Genomic DNA, 23,429 nt, shown 5'->3' on the forward strand with positions numbered 1-23,429 from the left:
TACACTTTGTGTAAAGTTTTAAGGGTTTTCTAATGCAGTAAATAAATCTGAGGGCACAGGAAATGTTTTCCAATTATTCTAAAAAAAAGTATGCTCTTTGAGACCAAATGTATTTATTTACACATGTATTTTATTTGTACAAATGTGGCTGTAAATCTAATTTCCCATACAACCCTCTCCGGCTTAGATTGCTCAATTTAGAAATCCAGGATGCCGTCCTCTAAATCTCCCCGTAATTTACCAATAAACGTTTTTCATAAAATGATAAAAATATGAACTTGTCATAACTGGCAAATGTATGCAACCAGTGACAAATGGTTGCAAGTGTAGATTAGACAAAATGGTTGGGCCCCACCGTTCTAATTATTATTATTATTATTTAAACAGAAAAATCACAGCTTTCTGAACAAAGATGTTTCACCTGAATTAGCTGCCTGCGGTTTTGTGCCTCAGCCACAGATTCTTTCTTCATTCGCTATTTTTGGCCCAATAACCACTCTGTTTGGGTGAGCATTAGAGAAAACCTTAATTGTTTTATGTCTGAGATTATATTTAACATTTCAAAGAGCCAGCAAAACTGCAGGGCTTTCTTTTCTGTCTACTTCCAGACAACATACAGAACCTTAGAGAATCTGAGAAGCCCGATCTCTTATTCTGTCTGCGTGTTTCAGCTGCCCACACAGCTGCTTTTTATCAACACCTTGTTTATTACATCTAACTTAAACTATGCCATTCAACAGAAGGTGAAAACCGGACAGAACACCACCATTATACTTGTTTTGTTTCGTGATCCAAGAAAACTTTGCTCATCACACCTAAAAGGCAGGTTTGTAACATGCGGTGTCATCGTGCACCTCATTAAACCTTGCAGTGATCCCTTGATAGCCAACAAAGAGTGTTCTGCCAATTCCCTAATGGACTTAGATGCCGTGACTTATTTATCAGCCTCACATTCAGCCCAGTAACTGAGTTCTGGGTAGTTTTCACCTGTTTCATGTTGGTTCAGTGCATCTTTCCCTGGACTGTCAAAGACCCTTTTCTAAAATACATGACAACATGAAGGGTCTGCGCCTGATGTTTGGACCTGATTTAGACAGTTCGTATATATTATCATATTAAATCTCTTTGATAATTTCAGTTACCTTCAAGAACGTATTTATATATTCACTTTCAACCAAAAAGACGGACACAGATTCATGATTTATATGTTGTATAGCCAGCAGGAATGGTGAAGCAGCGCCTATTCCTTTTCATGAGGATTTCTAAGTTGGGTCTGCTGACCTCAGCACCTTCTCCCTGACCAACGTTGAAAAGCAGCCTTGGGTAACACAAACAACAAACACTAAAACTGGGAATTCACTCAATTATCCTACTAAGTTATTGGCATGTGATTTGTTTTCTTCATCGATATTACTGTCACAGAAATTTGGATTTTTCAGTGCTTGGGTGACCTAAATATACCTGCAAACTGCATTTCTTATGAAAACATAATTCATTGTTGACAGATGGACTCCTCACTCTGTTGCCGAGCTGAGAGATTTAGGACAGATGCATCGGCTGGTTCAAGAAACTGGTCTACTTTGAAAGGTGGTCTTGTTCCCCCGCGGTGTCTATAATCCATCTGGATGCTTAAACCTGACTGTAAAGGAGTTAACAAGAGGAGATAACATACTACAACATCATCGAACGCTCAGTGCGATGACTGCAATGGTCCTACAATTGTCAACTTGTCGATGAAAGGTTGGGCTAGTCAAAGCGCTTTTACACTACATGTCATCATTCACCCATTCACACCCATTCATCCACTAATAGCAGGGGCTACCATGCAAGATGCCACCTGCCCTTCAGGACCAACTAACATTCATACAACATGCACAGCTACTGGAGCGACTTGGGGTTAAGTGTCTTGCCCAAGGACACATCGACATGGACTAGCGGAGCCGGGGATCGAACCACCGATCCTCTGATTGAAGGACGACTGCTCGTTAATCAGTTGAGGTCTGACAATTTCTTACTGGGAACATCCACAGACTTCTTTAAAATCATTATCATACATAAACCCAAATTCTCTTTTACAGACACAAGAGGAAAACCACCTCGTCAAAAAACCAAAGCTGTGTGGACAACATGATTATTCACACGTGAAAGGCCATCCATAAAACTGGGCCTGTTTGGTGAACCACTGAAACACAGAATTGAACTGGCTCCATGAGGTCTGTGTTCGCCCGTGGTAGACTGGCAACCTGCCCAGGGTTTATCCCCATCTCTCGCCCAATGTGTGCTGGGATCGCTTCCATAAGCAGATGGGTGGACGGATACTGAGATCTCCCTGTTTAACTGCTCGTCCTCCACACAAAATTAATTTCCATATTCTCCACACGTTGCGTAAATCAGAAAGGGAAGGCCTTACATCACTTGTTATGCTGCACTTCTCAAGGAAATGTATGAGATAAAAGTCATTGTTAACCTGTCAGTATCCAAACAACATGCACACAGATTGTGGAATCATTTTTTTCCCCCTCCTCCCTAATTTAGTTATTTGTTAGTAAACTTATCCATGTTTTTTGACGCTGTCCAGGTCAGAGCCAAAAAGAGGAGGAATATGTACGCCTGTAAATTACTACCACCGACACTTCACCACAGCGTATTGCTATGTAAACAAACAACATGACAGCTTGATAACACAAAGTATGACAAGCTGTATTTCCTGTCTCATATTCAGTATCACACTTGCAACAAACTGTCACATATTTCTCCCCTCAGCACAAGCTTTTTTCCAGGATTCATATTTCTGGGGAGAAAAACAAATAAATAGGCTATAACATAAATAAATTGAAGGATGGCTTGACATTTTTTGGCACACTGACATTGGAGTAAGTGTGATCTGTGCAGTAATATTACAGCCTTGTTCCAATAGCTATGGCAAGCTCCTGTGCAGTGAATGTCCTTCGCAATGAATGCGGTCTCTTATTGTTGTGGAAAACAGACACTGGAAACACAAATATGTCCTGTTTTCCTCTCAGATCACAGGTGGCTGTCAAAATATGCTAAATTGAGTGAAGTTATAAAAACATTCCTACAGGCGGGGGATGTGTTTTAAAGTAAACTTTTAATAAACTTTAAAAAAAATAGCACAGACGTTCGTTCATAACCTTGGGGAAAGTGTGACAAAATAAACACGATTCAGAAGTTACGCAAGGAAAAAAGATAAAAGAAACAAAAGAAAGAATTGACCTTCGAGTTGTGATTATTTTGTCACGTAAAGCTGCAGTGACTCATGAAACAGCAACACTTCAGCAGTGGACAAGAGGAAACATGCGAGCACAGGCTGAAGTGTATGAATTACAACTTTTAATTCCATTCAAGAATGCTGTGAGGTTTATCATTCGTGATCTTTACACTGTGAAAGATTCAGCCTGTAAACACGCACACATGGAGCCCTTTTTATTTTGTCTGAATTTGGTGCCGATCATTTCATGGGTATTAATATCTCGTGTTTATTTGTATATAGCCCTGTAAGGATTGGCATCTGCAGTACACATCTTCTCTGTCACGTTCACTACTCTCACCAGACATGGCTTGAGGGCAGAGCATCGTTTCTGGTGTCTCACGCCTCACTGCCATTTCTCCCGCGTTTATATGGGAACCTGAGCCGCGTATACATATATTGCTGCAGCAGGCTTGAGAAATTCCATACGGCATTTTCTGAGTCAGACAGTCGATTTATGCAGAGAGCCTGCTTTATGGTGCCATGGGACCAGCTGAATTGTTTCAGAGATACAGGAGAGGATGCTACGAAAACATCATTTCACATGGAAGCTTTCCGGCGCTGTTTTTCACGGGTGAGCAAATCACTGCAGGAGAGGTGACAGCGTTTCAAGGCTCACATGGGACTGCAGCGCCTTCAATCAAAAACAGCTGTGTAAAATGGAACAAAAACAACTTCTATGAACACATAATGAGGTGAAATAATGCCTGACCCCAGCCAGACAAGCTTGAGACAAGCTATTGTTCTCCTTTCCTCCGGGTATTCGGAGCAAAAACATCTCACCTTGGCTTATTGCAACACTACCAGGATTACATCCTGTACAGTGCTCCGAGGTGTCTCTGAGGAGTGCAGCAGAGAGTCCAGGATATTAGAGAACTTTTACAGTGTATATACCAGTCTGTAGTGTAAAGCAGGGCAGAGTGGGGTTCAAACCTTGGCCTTAATAAGGCCTCTTGGGTGTGTCTGTAAGGGAGTCCACCGTCTTGATGCTTTGATGCTTTTGCAAAAGAGAAAGAGGGAGCCGAGTCTCTCCTCAGTGGAATCTCCCTGGGCAGAACGGGACAGTTTGAGTAAGGGAGAGAAAAGATGGCAGCGTGGAGATGATGCGACAGAGAGGAGTAGTGAAGGGAACGGTATCTGAAATTGTCATATTTAATAAGCCGGTCAGATGTTTTCATGCTGTCGCATCAATCAATTATTCCTTTTATTTTAGTCAGTGGATCAGAGGCTATTTCTGTTGCACTATTTTTGTATCCTTGCCTCTAAATAAACACCGGCTTGGAAAGGGACCAGTGCGCTGCTCATCTAAGACCAACATGACACAAACAACTCATATTGACCTGTCCGCTCATGTCTGTGTCCGACTTTGTCTGTGAGCGTGTGCCTGGGTGTTTTAGTGATTCACACGTCCAGTCAGACACACTATCATTGCCTCCCCCGTCAGTAGATGGTGGGTGGTCCACACTAAACTCTGGGTCTGCTCCGGGTCACATCGTTGCATAAACATTAGTGTCCGGCTGCCGAGAGCTGACGGCGAAGCAGAGCCCGATCCTGGTTGGAAGCTTTGATGACCAGAGAGAATAACAACCCTTCATGTTGAATGTGCAAAAGTGTCTTGATATTATTGATCAAAAAAACGAGTTGGGATAGTTTGATCATGGGGCTAACACATTTTGCTGCTTCGCTTTCTCTTCTCCTTGTCCCCGTGAGAGGGGCCTCTCTGTACCGGCCCCTGAGATCTTTACAGAAGAATCGACGACTGAAAGAGACGTTTTTGAAACTTTCAGATCAAGTGATTCCTCCTCAGCGCGCCGCTTATGCCCTTGTGTTACTCAAGAAAGTCCCGTAAACTGCTGCTTCACTCCTTTTCCTCTTCACCCTCGAAGAAAAGAAAGACGCTCATGTCTGGTCTGTTCAAAGCTGTTCATTTGGTTTTATCAGGCTTCTTGGATGTGAACATCTTGGTTTCAGATATCACAGCATGCAGACCCCCCCCCCCCCCCCCTCTCTCTCTTTCTCTATCCTACTCTCGTTCTCTCTTAGCTCTTTGGATATATTCCCCTATGATTATAAATAGATTCTAATTAGCTCCTCCAGCCATGGGCAATGGAATTGTTCATCAAGTAGGGACTGCACTCAGAGGCCTTTATACATTAAAGCTCGTGCAAAAGTCAGAAGAATAGCAAATCCCCTCTGCCTCAATTTCATTCTTTTTTTCTCAGCAAAGCAGGGATTAATTTTCCGACATATTATCAGTTCAAAAATACTTCTACAGTACAATCAATTTCCCTCATGGTCCAAAAGGACTAAGAGACATCAACCCAACCATAGGACTGAAAGTCACAAGAAATCAGAGGACCCTGATGTTTTACAAAGTAATCAAGTACAATACTCACAGCTTTAAGAATAAATGCAGTCAATCTGCAGCCTATATACAGTATATATATATATATATATATATATATATATATATATATATATATATATATATATATACATATATATATATACATACCCCACCGTCTCTTCTTGGATTGGCTGATCATTCTTGACTTCCTTTCTGCAGCTTAACAATGTCTGTACAGTTTAATGAGATCCGTTTATAACATCAGAGCACTTTTGGTACACTTTCTAAATTCACTGAGACCTAAAACTTTCAATTCCCACTTCTTTCCACTTTCTCCGCAGCTTGTCAAGACCAAAGACTTGATTTGTGGCCATAAAAAGAGATTCTTTCTTTCTCTCTGTCATATCCACTTTTCCAATTTGGTCTGTTTAATGTACATCAATCAAGCAAAGTCCCTCTAGAAGTTGTGTTGACCGTATTTGTTCTTTAATTAGAATGATTAAAAGCCTCCTCTCTATTCAAAGGTAAGCAACACTGTGTTTAAACTCCTAGTTATCAGAGGATTTATGATGCAAATTTCTCCCTGAAGTTGTTGAACATTTTATCTCTTTGAAATTGAAGAATAAAACTGATTCCCTATCCTGGAGCCTTTTGACGTTTGTATACTCTCTGTGAGCTTAATTCTAACAGCGTACCAACATTGTGAGGTGTACTCTGCATGTAACTATGGAAAATAATTATCTGGGCTGTGCAGTGAATTAGTACGAGATGAATTCTACAATACCTGTTCTTCTGCAGACAAAGAGCCAAGTCAGCATCTGGTGTCATGTTTCCTGTCTCCTCTGTTATCCATCTGCTCACCGGCCCTGTTATTCATGCAACTGTCGGTGCAGCTGCCTTTCGCCCTACCTTGTGCAAAATCGGTGCTTTGTCTCTAAAAGCCTACGATGAACCACATACAGGGAAAAGGGAAGGTGTTTGTCACCCTGAGTCTTTGATGTTATCAGCACTTTTTCTCATTTCAGGAGCAAAATTATGACCTGACGCTTTTTTTCGGAGAACTTTGAGTCTGACAACATGGTTTACGTCTCCTCTTAGTCATGGTGTCTTTCATACATCTTTTTTAATATATAGAAGTTGTTTTGCATTAGGGTGTCCCTTGCGTCACAAATGCACCACTTAAAAATGTCAAACACCTGCTCATAGTTATCATTAAATTGCATGTATGGCAAGAATTCAGATAACCATAAGGAAAACAGCCGCCAACATAAACAGAAGGCCATTATTTTGTAGCAACAGCAGAGCAGATCTGCTGCATTTCAAGACCGAACACCCACACGATGGCTCGCATGGCTAGCAAATTGTAAGTTAATGGCCTCGAAAAAAGCCTATTTCATCTCCCAGTCACAGTGTCTCTGTATTCTCTTGAAAATTAGCCCTTAATACTGGTAGCCAAAGGCCATCAATTAAGCTCTACATCAGGAAAAGAGCTCTTTAAGCCTTTAACTACCCAGCGTGTAATTAGGTTTTATTTTGCTGAAATGACTTATTGTATTAAATCACATTTGTCTGCTGATAATTATATAAATTGGCATCATAGAGATTTAGATGAGCATTAGAAGGTGGGGAGAGTCTCGTGCAGAAATGTGTGCATAGGTGGGTTTACCTTCCGCCAGATGTCTGAACATTGAGTGTGTTTCTGTTCAGACATTTGCATTTTCAACCTTTCACAAGATTCATTCTTGCTCCACCGGCTCAAATTTTTTCCGACAAGACTGGCCATCTCATCCCTAATTGTGACATCTCCCACAATAGAGAATATTTCACTTGACTGTACTGTTTATCACCTGAACAACTAGCTGAACAATGGTAAAAGAGATTATGAAACAGAGGAATGTTTGACAGGAAGAGAAACAGCCATCCGGCTTTTTTCTAATGTTTAAATTGTAATTGGACAATTTAATTTGATTACTATTCCCAGTGTTAAAATAGAACCATGCTGCCCTCTGCCTGTAATATACCAGAAGTGTTTCTCTCCACCCAAAACAAAAGAACATTTTTGATATTGTTTCAGAAGAAACTTCTGATTTATTCTTCATTTCCTTGTGTTTGTGAATCAAATCAGATTTTATTAAGTCTTAGATTGTAGTTTAGAAATATTATATGGTGGCAAAGTAGATTCCTTATTGTTCAAATATGTACATAGAGAGACACAAGCAAATACAAAATGGGAACGTCTTTCAACATATAAATGCCTTTTTGGAGTTCCAGTAAAAGAGTATTAAAGGATACAACACCAAACAGCGGTATCATGTATTTCAAGCTAATTAGGCCAATGGTGGTTGGTGGTGTAAACGTACATCAGCTCAACGGTCATAGTTAAGAAAGTGACACCTGTACGTGCAGCGTCTCACACCTCGCTGACACCAGGCGACACTGCTGAGCAAAAAGAAGACCACAATGCATGGGGATGTCCAATGGCACATTTAGGCATTAATTCAACAGCAATGGGTGACTCAGATACATTTGTGAAGTCCGAATAGTTACTACAGACATTCTTTCCATATCATGAAACATTGCTAATGATGAATGCTTTGATGAATGACGATGACATTTTTGTGAATAAACCATGAGATTTTGAAGCAAAATAGCTGAGATTGAAAGATACTTTTTCAAACCCTGCATCCAAATGTCCATCCTGCTCACAGTAAAAGACAGACAAAAAGCTTAATATAGACTTTGTTTACGGTTTGTTTTTTTCCTCTTCTTTTTCCAGGAATATGATACTTGATGGGTGTGTGAATGATTATGTTAGTAAGACCTTTCTAATGTATATAAACAACATATAAACATACAGTATATCAACTTGTATACACTTACTAAACGACTTAATTGCATATATAAGCCATCCTGTTTTCCCTGTTTTTCTTTCCTATATTTTATATATTTGTTTGGGTTCAATTGACTTCCCTTGGCCTTTATTCTCAATGATATTGACTTGTCTTATTGTTTTTATGTATAGGTGTGAATGACATATATACATATGGGAGACAAATTAAAGGATAAACCAACATAAAGTGCCTTTGTAAAGTGTTGTCCTATCTTGTAACTGACAAATAGCATCTGAGTGTGCATTAACCACAGACGTTTTGACCATTTTATATAATCTGTACCTATTTTATGGAACTCACCACTGCAAGTAAAGACAGGATGAGTGACGGATGAAAAACAACGTTCAGGGTCTTATTGTGCGTTATTGGTCCATCACGAGTTGCGAGAACAACTGGCAACAGATGTAAAGTCCTTAGCATAAAATTGACATGCACTTATCAAACCAGTGAGCTCTCTGGCATTTGTGGAATATGTTTCTGTACTAATTGATTCATATTTCCCCTATATTAGTCGTTGGCATACTGCCATTTGATTTGTTTGAATTGTCTCCAATTGATTAAATATTAATTAAAAACAATAACAAATTACAAAACACTTTGTGTGACGTGTGCTGTATTAGCCAGCAGGGGGAGCTCATGGTCTAGGAAAGAGGTGCCAAGGGTTACCATTTAAAGGAATAGGGCTGTGTTTATTTCCAGTTCATTTTCTTTGAGGCTTCACTCGAAAAAAAAAAAAAAACTCATTAAGTTGTAAATAAAAGCGCCCCCCAAAAAGGAAACATGCACGTAAATACGTAACACCCACTGGCTATTTTACTTATTATGTGTAGCTGTTGGAAGCCGACCCCTGGGGCTTTTCCTTAATTTAACCCCTGCGTGTACAGTATGTCTGCCTATTTGCAGGCTACCTTTACCAAACACCAAATACAATGCCTGCACCCGTGTGCGTGTGTGCGTGTGTGTGTGTGTGTGTGTGTGTGTGCATGTGTGCGTGTGTGAGAGGAAAATAAGGCAGGAATAGAGACGTCGTGTGGGTAGCTGGGGATCCATTTGGTCGTGGTCTTTTTCTGAATGGATGCTAACTGGACGAGCCATGAACCAGCACACTCGCGTATTAAAGTTAATCCATCTTTGTGTGTTTCGGCCCTGCTCTGGGGAAGGCTGAGGACTATTTGAGTGACTGCAGCTGCTGCTGTTGGCGAAGATTTGCATGAGCTGGAGCAACAACGGTTGACAATCCGCCTTCATCCCGGCTGCAATCCAGGCTCCATGTTTTAAGCCCTCCCTAGCCATTATTTTATTTACTAAATGCCCATATCCCTCCGCAGGGTCAGAGAGTATTTTGAAGAAATTGGCAAACGGTTTGCGTGGTATTTACGTCGTATATTCTCATTGATGTTATTAAGCACTTTCCACACACACGAAACATCCCTTTCTCGACGGGCCTCGCCGATTTGGAAAGATTTGTGCGCCGTAGTTATGGTAGGGGGAGGTGGATCTAGTTTTTGAGGAGCCTAGAGGGGCTGTGCTTCGGTCCCACTTATCATTAGATATGGCCACCGTTATTGAGTACGCCGAAGCGTAATCTTCAACTTAATTTAGTGAGATTTCATAGTAATCTTGCAGTTCGGCAACCGTGGCAGGCGACATGTTATTTTTGGCAAGCTAACGTTTGTTTTTACATGTCTTTGGAGGCGGTTGTTGCTGCGTGGCAGGCTGGCTAAGAGAGTCTCCTAACTGGCCGCTTGGTCCCGCAGCTTGTCGATGCTGAAGAAAATAGAACCAGTTGCCAACCAAGCGGTCGGCACCCCACGGTTGCTTTGCGCGTCGCTGTGTATCCGCCGAGGATCCGAATTTAAAGTTTCATTTGCAGGGTGTTGACTTTTGCAGCCGCCTGGATCTTGGTGTTGATTTGTTTGTACGTTAAAGGTAGAATTGTTGGCCGTAGACTTGGGTGGCTAACACCAACTAACGTTAGCTCCATAACCAGAACTCGTGCGACGACAGCTGTCATCGGAGAAAGGAAAGTGATCCACACTCATGCGCGTGCAACCGGAGCGGGTTTCTGTTGGATTTACATCGTCCGCCTCCCCATCAAATGGGCCAAGTTGGGAGTAACATTACAACGTTGGAATATAATGATATGCGTGATGCATTTCTGAGAGCTGCGGTGTTGCTTCATTGGAGAGGCTAGCTAACTCCATTAGCTCGCTAGCTAGCTGGGTGATAAAAGTGCGACGTTTCATCCCCAGTATTTTGGATATGAAGAGGATAATTCGCTATTCATAGGGCTGGAAGGTAAGCTGCAGTGAGACGTTTCATTATTTTTTCAAGCACACTAGATTTGTTTGTCTTTCACCTTGTGAAGTGAAAGCTGAGCCAACATTACCCACCTCCAGTCCGATGTTGGGGGTTTGTCTCCGCCTTTCATGACTCAGACTATTCAACGGAACGGTTCATGGGGGATGTTCAGAAACACAGGGGTAACGTTATATAGGTACAGTTTAACACAATATATGCGATCGACACGCACACACAACTATCACTAGTGTCCACAGAAGAGCAGAAAACAAAGCTTACGTCATCGTGTAACGTTTCGTTTTCACTTTTGTGTATCATTGTAGTTCCCCAGAACAGTTCCGTTTCATTGAATAGACCGAGCCTTTGTGTGTGTGATGGGCACAGACGACCACTACGTTGTAACGTTACCCGGGTGTAAGTGGGCTAACGGACAGCGTAGTTAAGTTTACCATCATACACAGACTATTATAGTCATCATGGGTCGCTGGACAACAAAAGGCTGAAGCATTCATATTTGGTGTTTCGTTAGTTACAAGCTAGTACGATGAGTTGGCCAACTAATTTCAACCATTGGTAACCTGTTTGCTAACGTTACGTGAATCTCTTTCAAAGTTGTCTTTACTGACTAATGTCGCTCAAAGCAGAAGCAAGTCTGCTATTTCCACTTAAATACGAAACATGGAATAGTTTCATTCCTTATTTTCAGTCGCATTCAGACGACGTAAATGTTAAATTGTGTCTGTGGTCGCCAGAGAAAAGGCGACAGAGTTTGAACACAACAGGCTAGCATCGCTAGCTGTGCTGCTTTGTGCCCAAGCTTGAGTTAACAAAAGCTAACGTTAGCATGCCTCCAATTGTGACGACAGTGGTGGTCGTGACTGCCTCGTAGTCCTAGATCATAACCTCAGATGCCCCAACAATCAACGTTACTCTCATCCCTCTCTGGCGAGGCAGTACATCTGGTTATAAAATGGTCTTTATCCAACAAATTTGTGTTACATCACCACCTACACTGTGTAACGTTAAGCCCCTGTTTATTATCTGAGGATTTAGGCTCACATGAATCATTTGTGGATGATTGTTCTGACAGTCTAACCATTGTAAACTCTTGTGGAGTTTGGTGTTATTGGACCACCATCTGTCCACAGAGCCTGAAGGCCACTATAGACATAAGAGAAAGAGAGAGTTAACACAGATTGGCAGTGAAAGATGGTATGAGTCCCAAAATAGGGAGCTGTCTCTTTAATTTCTGAAATGATTTCAGGCCATACAGGGTCCTTTTCAAACCACAGCACATGACTAGCCACCAATAGCAGTAATGATACACAACTGTTCAGGACAACACAATGTGCTAAATGTATGTAATGTGGGGCTAAACAACAAATCACATCAGCATTGACATTGCATTGCAGAAAAAGAAGTTACCTTGCAAAGGATACAATGTAATGTAAATTTAGACCCACGATAGTTTATAATCATTTTACTGAAAATGAAATCCAGTGAAGTTGACCTTTGCATGACTCTTCCTAAAGACTAGTCGTATGTAGTCTGCTGTAATTGAATTTTGCTACAAAAAAAAAGCAGACAAGTGGAATGTGCCTTTCTGAAATGATTGCCAGTTGGTAAAAACATGCTATGTCTGCTGTTCATTTTTAAAAGGATGATGTGGTGCTTAACCCAGTACTCGTTCTTTCCTTTTTCTTTACTTTTCAGGTTAATTATGAAAAGGTCATTGGATTAGTCTTAGTAATAAAGGTGTTTTTGAAGGTGATATTATCAAGTACTCCGATTACCCGAGATATAAACCTAGATTTCTTTGGAAAATGGAAAATATGTTCTGTCATTTTATTGGATTTAATTTATTGGTGCATATTTATTACAACCCAGCCAGGCTCTATTGTGTTGATATTTTCTCATCTAGCACACTGCATCACTGACTTCCTGGCCACAAGACTTAATTAACCATAAAACCTTTCATGTTACTGTACAATAATGCATTAGAAATCGTCGGCCAAAAAATCGGCCATTTTTCACAATGTTTGTTGTTGGAATTTTAAAGCCACATTCAACAAGGTTTGAGACTTCAAAATACACTCGCTGAAACACAGCAGTGCTATGGTCTTAACAGTTAACACAACAAATGGTTCCTTGCTTTCATGTCCAGCATACACAAACCAACATGAGCATCCCACTGGATGCTACTGACCACGAGAGGAATGTGTATTCAGTATTCTCTTGCCTTTTTCTAGTTGTTTTTTTACACCAACTGCCAACAACAATCTCTGTCCATTGGCGTGCTAAATGTCCTCACCAGCCACTTGTTAACTTAGTCCTTGTCTACATTGGCCATGTGCACTGCAGCCAAAGCAGCACAACAGCAGCTGCAGTCAGCCATCACTGTTACATTACTGTGAAAAGAAAGTAGCGTTTTGACAATACTCTGCCCCAAAAAGAAACTAAAATATCTGTGTGAAGCTACAAACTTATCATGTAACTGTTCAGCTCTTAGTGATGGGAGAAAAAAAAATTGCTGTACTGCAGCAGAGTAAAAGCCTTACTGCACTGCCAAGTTGAGAGCGGCTTGATGTCGTGAGACACACACGTGCAGGCAACCAGACTGTTCAAACCCGCTTGTGCATCACACGAACAGACAACTTACACACAGGCAAACAAATTAAAAGAAAAACATGAATAACTGAGTGGAGAAAAACAGCAACAACTGCTCATGCTGTCATACAGGGCACAACGGGTCACTAAAATGCATTATTAAGGAGTATCTTTTGGAAGAATGCTGTTCATACCTCCAGTAGAGTTCCAGACATCTACGCTAAGGACTAAAGCCTTTCACAATGAAATTGCATAAACTGAAAGAAGTCCATGGGAAATGGCCTGTGGTCAATATTAGCTTTTTATCGTTTAAACCATAATCACAAGCAACACAGTGGGGTAAAAACATTTACATCAGCCATCCGACCACAGAGTTGGAAATGTCAGGAATTTCTGATACAGACAATATCTTCCACTTGGTGAAATGTTAGTCATGTCAACAATGGCACACAGAATGGCTGCAAAGGGCACCATCGCTGGCAGTTGCATCAAAACAAAACAAAATCCCATATTAACACAAATACAGTCGATTTAGCTAATATAGGAGTCGTACAATGTTTGTTCGTATCTGGTTTCATTTGGGGACAAACTGGTAACTTTAATCTAACAAATGGGTAAATGCATTTGTATTGAACCATTCGGTACAGGACATTCGGCTATGGCATGTCTGCAGTATGCTTGTTGGTTTAATCACGCTCGATGGACATTGGACAACCGTTTGTTTCAAACTGTTGAACTGAAGTCTGGTATATGTGTGGATACACTTCAAACATTTAATTCACGACGGCATCACCATCATCAGATTGTGTTAATTGGCCAAACTAAAGACGCTCTACAGCAAAGATGACGCATTACAAGCCAATGGTTTGAAATGGTACACACTTCCTGGGGGGCATGGTCATGGCTGGTTCGTATTATTGGAATAATGTGTGAACAAGTCAGAACAAGGGGTGTTTTTCCTGTTATTTCTACTCTCTGAATGCAGCATTAGTACTGAATATTCCAAAAGCAAGGTGACTTTTGGAGATGTGTCAAAGTTATACGGCGTGAAATCAATTGTGAAAAGAAAGCAATGCGTTTCCCCAGCATTTATATAACCGGTGTCTTGAATTCAAAGGCATTTGTTTTAAGCAACAGGTATGGGTTTCATTGGACCAGAAGAACTCACTCGTTTGGTCAACGACACTTCATCACTTGGGGTGCAACGGATAGAACTCACGGTTCGTAAGGTGTCACCGATCGTAGTCACCGATCTGATCGGCACAGAATATGAAACGGAGAAAATGTAACTTTTAGAGATCCCCGATCACACTTTTCTTTTGCCGCTGATGACTATTGCCGATCATTGATGATCCATATTGGCAGATCCAGGTTGTTTTGTTATAGCAGCTGGTCTACAAGGCTCCAGACACTCTGACGTCAGTGTAAACCTTCAATATAATCAAAATAATATCTTTTAGCTTATTATCATCTATTGTGTTTTTTCAAATGATGAGGAAATTAAAGATAGTATTTATTATTCATTAAAAAAATAACTTTTGTCATTAGTTTTGTATTATAAGCTGCTTAGAGCTAGTGTTGGGAAGTTAAAGAGGTCATAGTTCCCTCTTTAATATCTGTTGTATATTGCTGGGAAAACATCTTCAAACAGCTGTATTTATTCAAGTTTCTCACCCAAACTCCATTTTACAAGATTACATGTGAACACATCATGGTAACATTTTATTTACATTTGCCCAGTAATCATTTTCACTGAACAGAGCCGAAACGCATCCTAATGTAACGTGCGGTAGCCGTTAGCGGTGCTGCCATGGTTACTAGCTCTCTTCCAATGTCTGAATGATTTGTTGTTCACAGTGTAACATTATCATGGATAGAAAGCAAAAAAGGCTGATGTCCTTATCGCATATTCGAATATCGGCCGACAGCGTTCGTCAGTAGAACTTTCTTTCTCACTGTGATGTTTAAGCTGTGTAGTCAGTCCATACGGATCCCGGATCGACAACGGCCCGCTACGCCACTATTCATCACAATAACTAGTGTTATAAAGCATCAACATGTTATCAGTGTATGGTAATTCCTGACAAATCAGGCAGGTCAGAAAAAAATACCTTTCTTTAATTTTCTTTTTTTCCAAAAGACCCAAATGAGGAGAGGTCTGTCCCTGTTTTAGACATGAGTGAGAGGTGCACAGTGGCCACTTCAAATTAATTCAATGCCATTGGTGGAGTGTTTCTGCGCCGTATGAATGCAAACAGCCAATGGATACAAACAATCTGTTCACTGATTTTGCAACAATTCTGGCAATTGGCAAACTCCCCCAGAGACATTAAAGAGATGGATACCTCCGTTAAATGATATAGAACGATCTTTGGCAGTCAACAACCCGTCTCATGGTATATTTGTCATTTCACCCAACTATAGTTTTTGCAACATAAAGTGAATCTTCATCTGTTCGCCAGTGGACTCGTGCTAGCTCTGAATTTCACTTCTCATTGTAAAATTTCACGAAAGGGCAGCGTTTACCATATTTACCATTGAGCTGTTTGTACTGGCCTTTCGTTAGGTGGGGGTTGCAGCAATTGGAAAACCCGGAGCTGCTGGATGTGGAGTGATGAGAATGAATGCGTCCCATGACAAGTCATCCCCCTTTCCCCATCCACTCCATGAAAGCCTGTTAACACTATGAAATATCGGTTGGGAATCTCTAGCACCATTCGATTAGATTCGAGGGCTACGATGCGATTATAAAACAATTATCGATTTATCTTGATTTTCTTTCTCACGGACTATTTGTTATTTTTAAAACACTGCATATTTGCAATGATTCATAATTAAAAAATCGGATTATTTTGCTTTAATTATCTTTTATTAATGCAATATTAGTAACAAATAGAAGAGATGTGTCAACTGGAGGATTACATTTATAAGCATTGCAAAGAGAACCAACAAGAAAATAAATGAAATCAGGCCTGTAGCAGCATCCTCGTAGTAAAAACGCTGTTACGGTGACACTGGATGCTTTGGTTGGGTTGTAGAGCATCGCTGTGTCTCTGTTGTATCTCGGTTCCAAAGTGTGCAACATAACGCGAAAGCTCTGATTCTCAATGACTGAGTAGGGGTGCAAATCCTTCTCCAAAAAATGTCCATCTACTTCGTGACTCACTTCGCTCTTTCCGTGTTGGGCAGAAGAAGAAGAGAGATGCTTCCATACGTTAGTTCTTAAGCCGGTCGGATTGTATCCATATTCGGCTGCTCAAGCTCAGCCGCCCTCACCAAAACTCTGCTAGTATTTAGCTCCTAGTTTAAAAGGTAAACAAGAAGCACGTTTATCACGTCTGTTGCGTTCAGCGGCAGCAGTGAGGAATGGACAGCCCGGTGTCACAGAATTGTTACAGGCGATCATAACGTTGAATTGAGTCTTCTGCATCGAGTCATAATCGTTGGAGAGAATCGCGATGCATCTAAGAATTTACATCCCCCCCCACCCCTAGTATGAAAGCAGAGGTGAAAATCAGCACCTGCTCTTCCCCTTACTGTTGATTTCAATTTTCCAAGCCCACCTGCCAAGTAACGTCCATCACGATCTCATCTTTTTTTTAAATTTATTTTATTATTTTTTTACACTTTTTTTTCCAGAATGTCATCAGAGGATAAGACTGTGGAACCCTCTGACCAGGGACCTTCACTGCCCTCCAGCAGTGTAGGGGCCACGTCCACAGGAAGTCCCGCCCATGCAGACAAGCGACCCCGTGGCAGGCCGCGCAAGGATGCTGCTGTCCCCCTGCCCCAGGCACCACCCTCGTCCACGTCTAAGAACAGAAAGAAGTAGGCTTTTACCTTTGGACATTCAAACGTAATCTTGTTTGCATGTCACGCCATAGAGAATTCCCTCATTCCATGAGTTAGACGTGACTTGGTGGTGCTGCTAATATAAATAGAATAAAAACAAGACTTTCTTTCAGTAATGGTCCAGGTGCCAAGCCCTTTACACTTCGTCCCCACTTTTAGGGTTGTCATTTTGATATAAGAGCAGACAGTGGAGCATTCTGACCCACTGAGCTCACCCATTCATGTATGGAGTCATTGAAACACACACAAGAGACCAGTGCCCTTTAAAATGATTTGACGATGACATTTCAAACATGGTTCAACAATACTTGCTTGACGCTATGTTACCAGTTGGGCTGTCTAGTACAAAAACAATAGACATTCAAATATGAAAATCAATATTTGATTGTGGAAGAAAAAGCAGCGCTACCGCTACTGTCTGCCTCGTGCACACTGAATGCCCCCGAAGCCAGGAGTCAAACAACGTCGCCTTCATCGATTCAAAATGAAACGTTACGTTAGGTCAAGCTAACCGAGGAATAATTCAAAACATCCGTAAAGATGGCAGAGAACTCGTTCGCAGAGAGACATCACGTAAACAAACCACGTATCCATTAGCTGTGCGCTCACGATCAGGCTGGCCACGTAACCACTAAAAATACGGGTGAGTAGTACTTGCTATCTTGTTACGTTTGTACCACAAATGAGGAGGTATCGTATGGATAACGCCTCATTTCAACTTCACGAGTCTGCCGTTCCTTGTCTAACGCAGGCTTTCAAAGCTAGTGACAGAAATTAATAGAAACTGGTCGTCTGACAAAAGTGCTGCGTCACTCGCGTCCAGTTAGGAAAACGTCATGAACCAAATGCGGAAAAAATAGATCTTCCAATATTTCAAACTTGTAGGTCTTTTTAAAAAACAAATATATAAATGTCATCTTTGGCCAATTTTGACAGCGCCCCGTTACGAGTTAACTCTAATTGATTAAGCTAGTCTAACCACGGGTTATTGAACGGACTACAAACAAGCTCAAGAAATCTGTGATCTGGGTTTGCATTGTGGTGTTTCTCGCCTCCACAACATCTGCTTGTGTTACAAATTAGAACATGTAGGCGTGTTATTGCTTATTCTGTTTTTTGTTTTTTTTCCCCCAAAAATATCAAGTCATATGGCAAATATGGTTACGAAGCAGCACCAAAACCATATCATGAAATTTGGATAATCTGGGATTGTTTATTTTCAAACGCAAAAGAAAGGTCAACCCAGTCCCGGTTCAGTTAAAAATAGGAAATATCTTTCACAAAATGTCTAGGTGTCTGTTTGTTTATTTGCATACAAACATACAAAATATATAATTTTCAAGGGAATGTGAAGGAGAATTGCCTAAAACTCCTCCTGGGGCTTGAAAAGTGGCATTCTCCAGGCAGCATATTACAGGAAATAAGTACAGCTATTTAATACACACGATTTGTATCAATCTATCATTTTACACATGGTATAAAACGGAGACATAGTTTAGTGTAGCACTTGAGAATACTGTTGCAATGGAAGATCTAATGTTTAATGTTTACTTGATAAAAATACAGATCATTTTTTGATATTTTGTACATTGCTGTTCAGGTTGTTCAAACTGGCCATGTTTCGATAAAATGTCTTTTGGAGTTTTGATTAGAGGACCTTGTCTTCTCATGAGGCATTGAACAATGTGCCGGCTCCGTTTGTGACTTCCATAGTGACGTATAAAGCAGCTTTGAGCTGCTCTGTCATATAAAGCCCGCGAGATTCTTAACTCTCTCGTTGGTCCGTCCTCTCAATCAATCTTAATACCCTGCTCCCAATGGATCGTTTAATCTGCGAGCATCCAGACACTGGTTAATGCCACAGTGGAAGGATGACCTGGTACACACCTGAATAGCCTCATGTGGAGGAACTGGTTAAGAACAAACCAGGAGCAGAAATACGTTGTTGTTCTTCTTAGTTAGGTTAGGATTTTGTTTTATAGTGTTGTAATTTTTGTGATTTTCTGTTACGGTTGCAGAGCGTTATAAAGCGTTATTGATGCCACAATTATTTGTCCCATTTAAGATTTCATTGACTTGGATCCACTGCACCTCCTTAAAACGCCCCCCCCCCCCCCCCCCCCCGCCAACTCTCAATAAAAACCCGAGCTTTATGGATGGACCTCAGGTTGTACCGCCTGTCAGCAAATTCAATGCGGCCTAATTTCTCACTGTGGTTCATGATGAGGCTAAAGGGCCCTGGTCCTCCTGGCATAAAACTACCTGTGAGGCAGTGTGTCGAAACCAAACTATCCCAACTGTAATACACTCGAGTGTGAAACAACTTCACAGAGCTGTTAATTATCTGCATAGCGCAGTCTTGTGTTTACACCAACTGGCTTCCTCTTCTAAAGGATGTTATCGGTACAAGTATAAACATTAAAATGACCAATGTTAAGTGTTAAAAAAAGCCGGTTTGCTTGTGACAAAAGAGAACGTGTCAGGAATCGCTCTTGTAGACCTGCTTGTTGGAATTTACTAGATTTGCCCACGCTCCATCTGCTCGTCAGTCCATTTCAGAGCAGCGTGCTCCTTTTCAGGTTTTCCGGGCAGCACGCTGCTGACTGGAACTACTTACCCCAGCATTATTTTCACCTTTTCTTTTTTTTTTTTTTCCCTCTTCCTCTCTCTTTCTCCCTGTGGTGGGACTGTGGGGGGGATAAGTTGTGCAGGGTATGGGGTTGAATGTTAGTCTTGAGTGTTTGTCAGTTAAATAACTGCCTGTAATTTGATGCCTTTTTGAAAGGAGTTGCATACAATTACGGTTGTATGTTATGTAGCAGTCTATGGTTAAGACGTCACCGCCGCCAACTACATTGCGTGTAATACACCAGATCGCGGTCACAGATCTAAATGTCCCACGCGGCTAATTTTTCTGCATTTGAATTTGCGCTCTGGAATCAAAACCCACTTGCAACTGCATTGAACAAATCAACTACTGGATGTGCCAGAATTTTCTTCAATTAAACAAAGATAAAACAGAAGTAATTGTTTTTGGTACCAAGGACGAACAATTGAAAATCACCGCTCAGCTTCAGTCACTGATGTTAAAACCCACAAACCAAGCCAGAAATCTAGGTGTAGTTATGGATTCAGACCTCAACCTGAACAGCCATATCAAGACAATTACAAAATCAGCCTACTATCACCTGAAGAATATATCAAGGATTAGAGGACTTATGTCTCAACAGGATTTTGAAAAACTTGTCCACGCATTTATCTTCAGCAGACTGGACTACTGTAACGGTGTGTTTACAGGTCTCTGTAAAAAATCTGTCAGAAAGCTGCAGCTGATTCAGAACGCTGCAGCTCGAGTCCTCACTAAGACCAGGAGGGTGGACCACATCACTCCAGTTCTGAGGTCTTTGCACTGGCTTCCTGTCCAACAAAGAATTGACTTTAAAATCCTGCTGTTGGTTTACAAAGCACTGAATGGTTTAGGGCCAAAATACATCTCTGATCTGCTGCTACCTTATGAACCATCCCGACCCCTCAGGTCGTCTGGGACCGGTCAACTTTCTGTTCCCAGAGTCAGAACTAAACATGGAGAAGCAGCGTTCAGTTTTTCTGCTCCACATATCTGGAACAAAGTCCCAGAAAGCTGCAGGTCTGCTGAGACCCTCAGCTCATTTAAATCAAGATTGAAGACCTTTCTGTTTGCTGCTGCCTTTAATTGAACCACATTCAATTAATATATTAATCAATTTCCTGCATTTCTGCATTTTACTACTGCATTTTATTTCTTACACAGTTTTTTAATTGCTGTTAAATCTCCTTTTCTTTTGCCTTATGTTTTGATGCTTTTAATGGTTTTATGTGAAGCACTTTGAATTACCTTGTTGTTGAAATGTGCTATACAAATAAACTTGCCTTGCCTTGTTGGGTGTAGACGATCAAAGTGTTTGCCTGTGAGACGGAAGGTGTGTGTGGTACTCAAAACATGATCGTGATCTACGACCGAAAAAGATGTATGGCGTGTTGCTCTGCTTCTGCTGTAGGCACGGTTAGATCGGTCCTGGTGCCTGACACGTCTCTGACCTCTGATCAGCTGATGGAGAGTTTAGAGAATGTATATCATGACATTGTCTGTCCAGACCTACGTTTAGCAAATCGACAAATTGCACCAAAGATTTATTATAATGTATGTGACTGTGTATTGATCAGTTGTCCCTTTTGATTATTTTGGTTTGTGCAGAAATAACTAAGCTGCTTTTCGAGGTTTATCTTCATAATATCTCATTAAGTCATGAATATTTATTGTTCTTTGTTCCTCGTGAGTTCTTTAAATTCAGTTTCTGTCATATCAGCGTGATCTGTTAGAATTGATTGGTTTGCTTATTGAGATATTTCTGTTTGACTCGAGCTTACTACCTGTACCTCGTGTTCTTAGCTGAGGTTTGCCAGAGGCCTCTTCTGTCATCCTCTGGGGTTTTTTTTTTTAGGGTTGTTCCTTATCTTGACATGGAAGTAATTTCGAGGGAGGGGTTGATTTGGCGTCAAGCCATTTGTGATTTTTCTCTCCAGTGGCACCGAAAATTACCCCCCCCCCCTCATCCCTCCATCTCCTCCCTCACTGCCAACCCCCTGTATCCTCCCGAGTACCCATGAGACACGCTGCTCTCATTTGGCCTGCGCTTTCTCTACCCACTTAGCATGCTAACAATTGATGTTGCTATTTAATTTGTATCCGTGACAATTATTCCTTCCACATGGCGCTTCCAAGATTAGTTTAACAGAGCTCCCCATTGGAGGATGCTGACACTGACAGATCTCCCCATACTGTATGCAAAAGGGGGGAGGTGGCGTGTGTGTGCGTGTGTGTGCGTGTGTGTGCGCGTGTGTGCGCGTGTGTGCGTGTGTGTGCGTGTGCGTGCGTGTGTGTGCGTGTGTGTGCGCGTGTGTGCGCGTGTGTGTGTGTGTGTGTGTGTGTGTGTGCGCGCGCGCGCGCAGCTGTATGACTTGGCACAGAGGCATATGGTTGGAAACGTAGACACGCTTGTCTGATTTGCTGACGTAGCTCATTCAGTAGGATACGGGAAGGTTTGCACTTTTTTTTTTTTTTATAATTGCAACATTTTAAATTTCCTGGTTTTAAAACTGATCATGTCTGTTAAGTGATGACACGGGGAAGTGGGGGAAAAAGGCTAAGATTACATTTAACTGAGCACTCCAGAGAGAGAGAATCTTAAGCAGGAGCAGTAATGAGATATTTTTGGGTCACTCAACAGGAGACGGACACATGAGAAGGGATATCCTGATCAGGTTGTTTAGCTTTGGATCTCAATCCAAGTCCTTTTAAAAGTGAGTATTTACCAGTGAACTCTTTCTGAGCGTGTCTACCTGCAAACTATACCTGCACGGTGACATCCAGTTCACTACAGGACAATAAAATGACAACTGAAATATGGAATTAGGTTTAATGCTTCTCTCCCCCCCCCCCCCCCCCCCCCCATAGGTTTATGTAGTTGAATGTTTTGCATTGTGTCCTGTAGAGAGATATGAAGTTGTTGGTTCAGGTAGTATTGGACAGGATGTTGGCAGCTTGGTCCCTTGCATGAACAAATGCTTAAATTTGTTACAATTAATGACGGCAGTTTCCTTGTATTGCACTGGAATACTTTGGTTTTCCGAGGAGTTACCTGCATCGCAGATAAGCCATTTCCAGTTTGTAGAGTTTATAGAGCACCACACCTGTCTAAAATACTAAGTACTTACACCTCGTAAGAAGGTTGTGGGTGAGGTTTTTTTAGCTGCAGCGTGTTCTCCTCCGGGGAACAGCTTAAACCGGGAGCAACACACCGACGTGTTTGTAATCCATGACGGAGAGTACGTCGCCGAATTGCACCAATCCGAGTGCTGGTATGGTTTGAATGTTGTGTTTCGCACATGTGTGTTTGTTATAAGCTTTACAATTCTAATAAGACTTATTATTTGGTTCACACGGTGCACTGTTGGATGAATGCAAACACCCCTTAAGTGATAAACAATTGTTTCTGACTTCATATATCAGAGATCTAGCCCAACACTGGTGTGTTCATGAGTCTGCACTTAATGTCATTTGTACTGAGCAGTATCATTACCCAGTCGCGTAACAAGCAGCATCTTGATTAGTCTCTCGTAGTAC

At 41.3% G+C, this 23,429-nt stretch overlaps 1 protein-coding gene across 1 annotated transcript in view; it reads left to right on the top strand.

The window, feature by feature from the left end:
* Nucleotides 1–10,695: 10,695 nt before the first annotated feature.
* The window catches only part of kmt2cb (lysine (K)-specific methyltransferase 2Cb), a 62,485-nt gene continuing 49,751 nt past the window's right edge, over nucleotides 10,696–23,429 (top strand). Inside the window, exons 1-2 of the mRNA XM_079285092.1 lie at nucleotides 10,696–10,804; nucleotides 17,054–17,242. Of these exons, the coding sequence (XP_079141218.1) occupies nucleotides 17,055–17,242 (188 nt within the window). The 5' untranslated portion in view covers nucleotides 10,696–10,804; nucleotide 17,054. The remainder of the gene's footprint in view (nucleotides 10,805–17,053; nucleotides 17,243–23,429) is intronic.

This window comes from Melanostigma gelatinosum (genome assembly GCF_949748355.1).
Source record: "Melanostigma gelatinosum genome assembly, chromosome: 15".
Lineage (NCBI taxonomy): Eukaryota > Metazoa > Chordata > Actinopteri > Perciformes > Zoarcidae > Melanostigma > Melanostigma gelatinosum.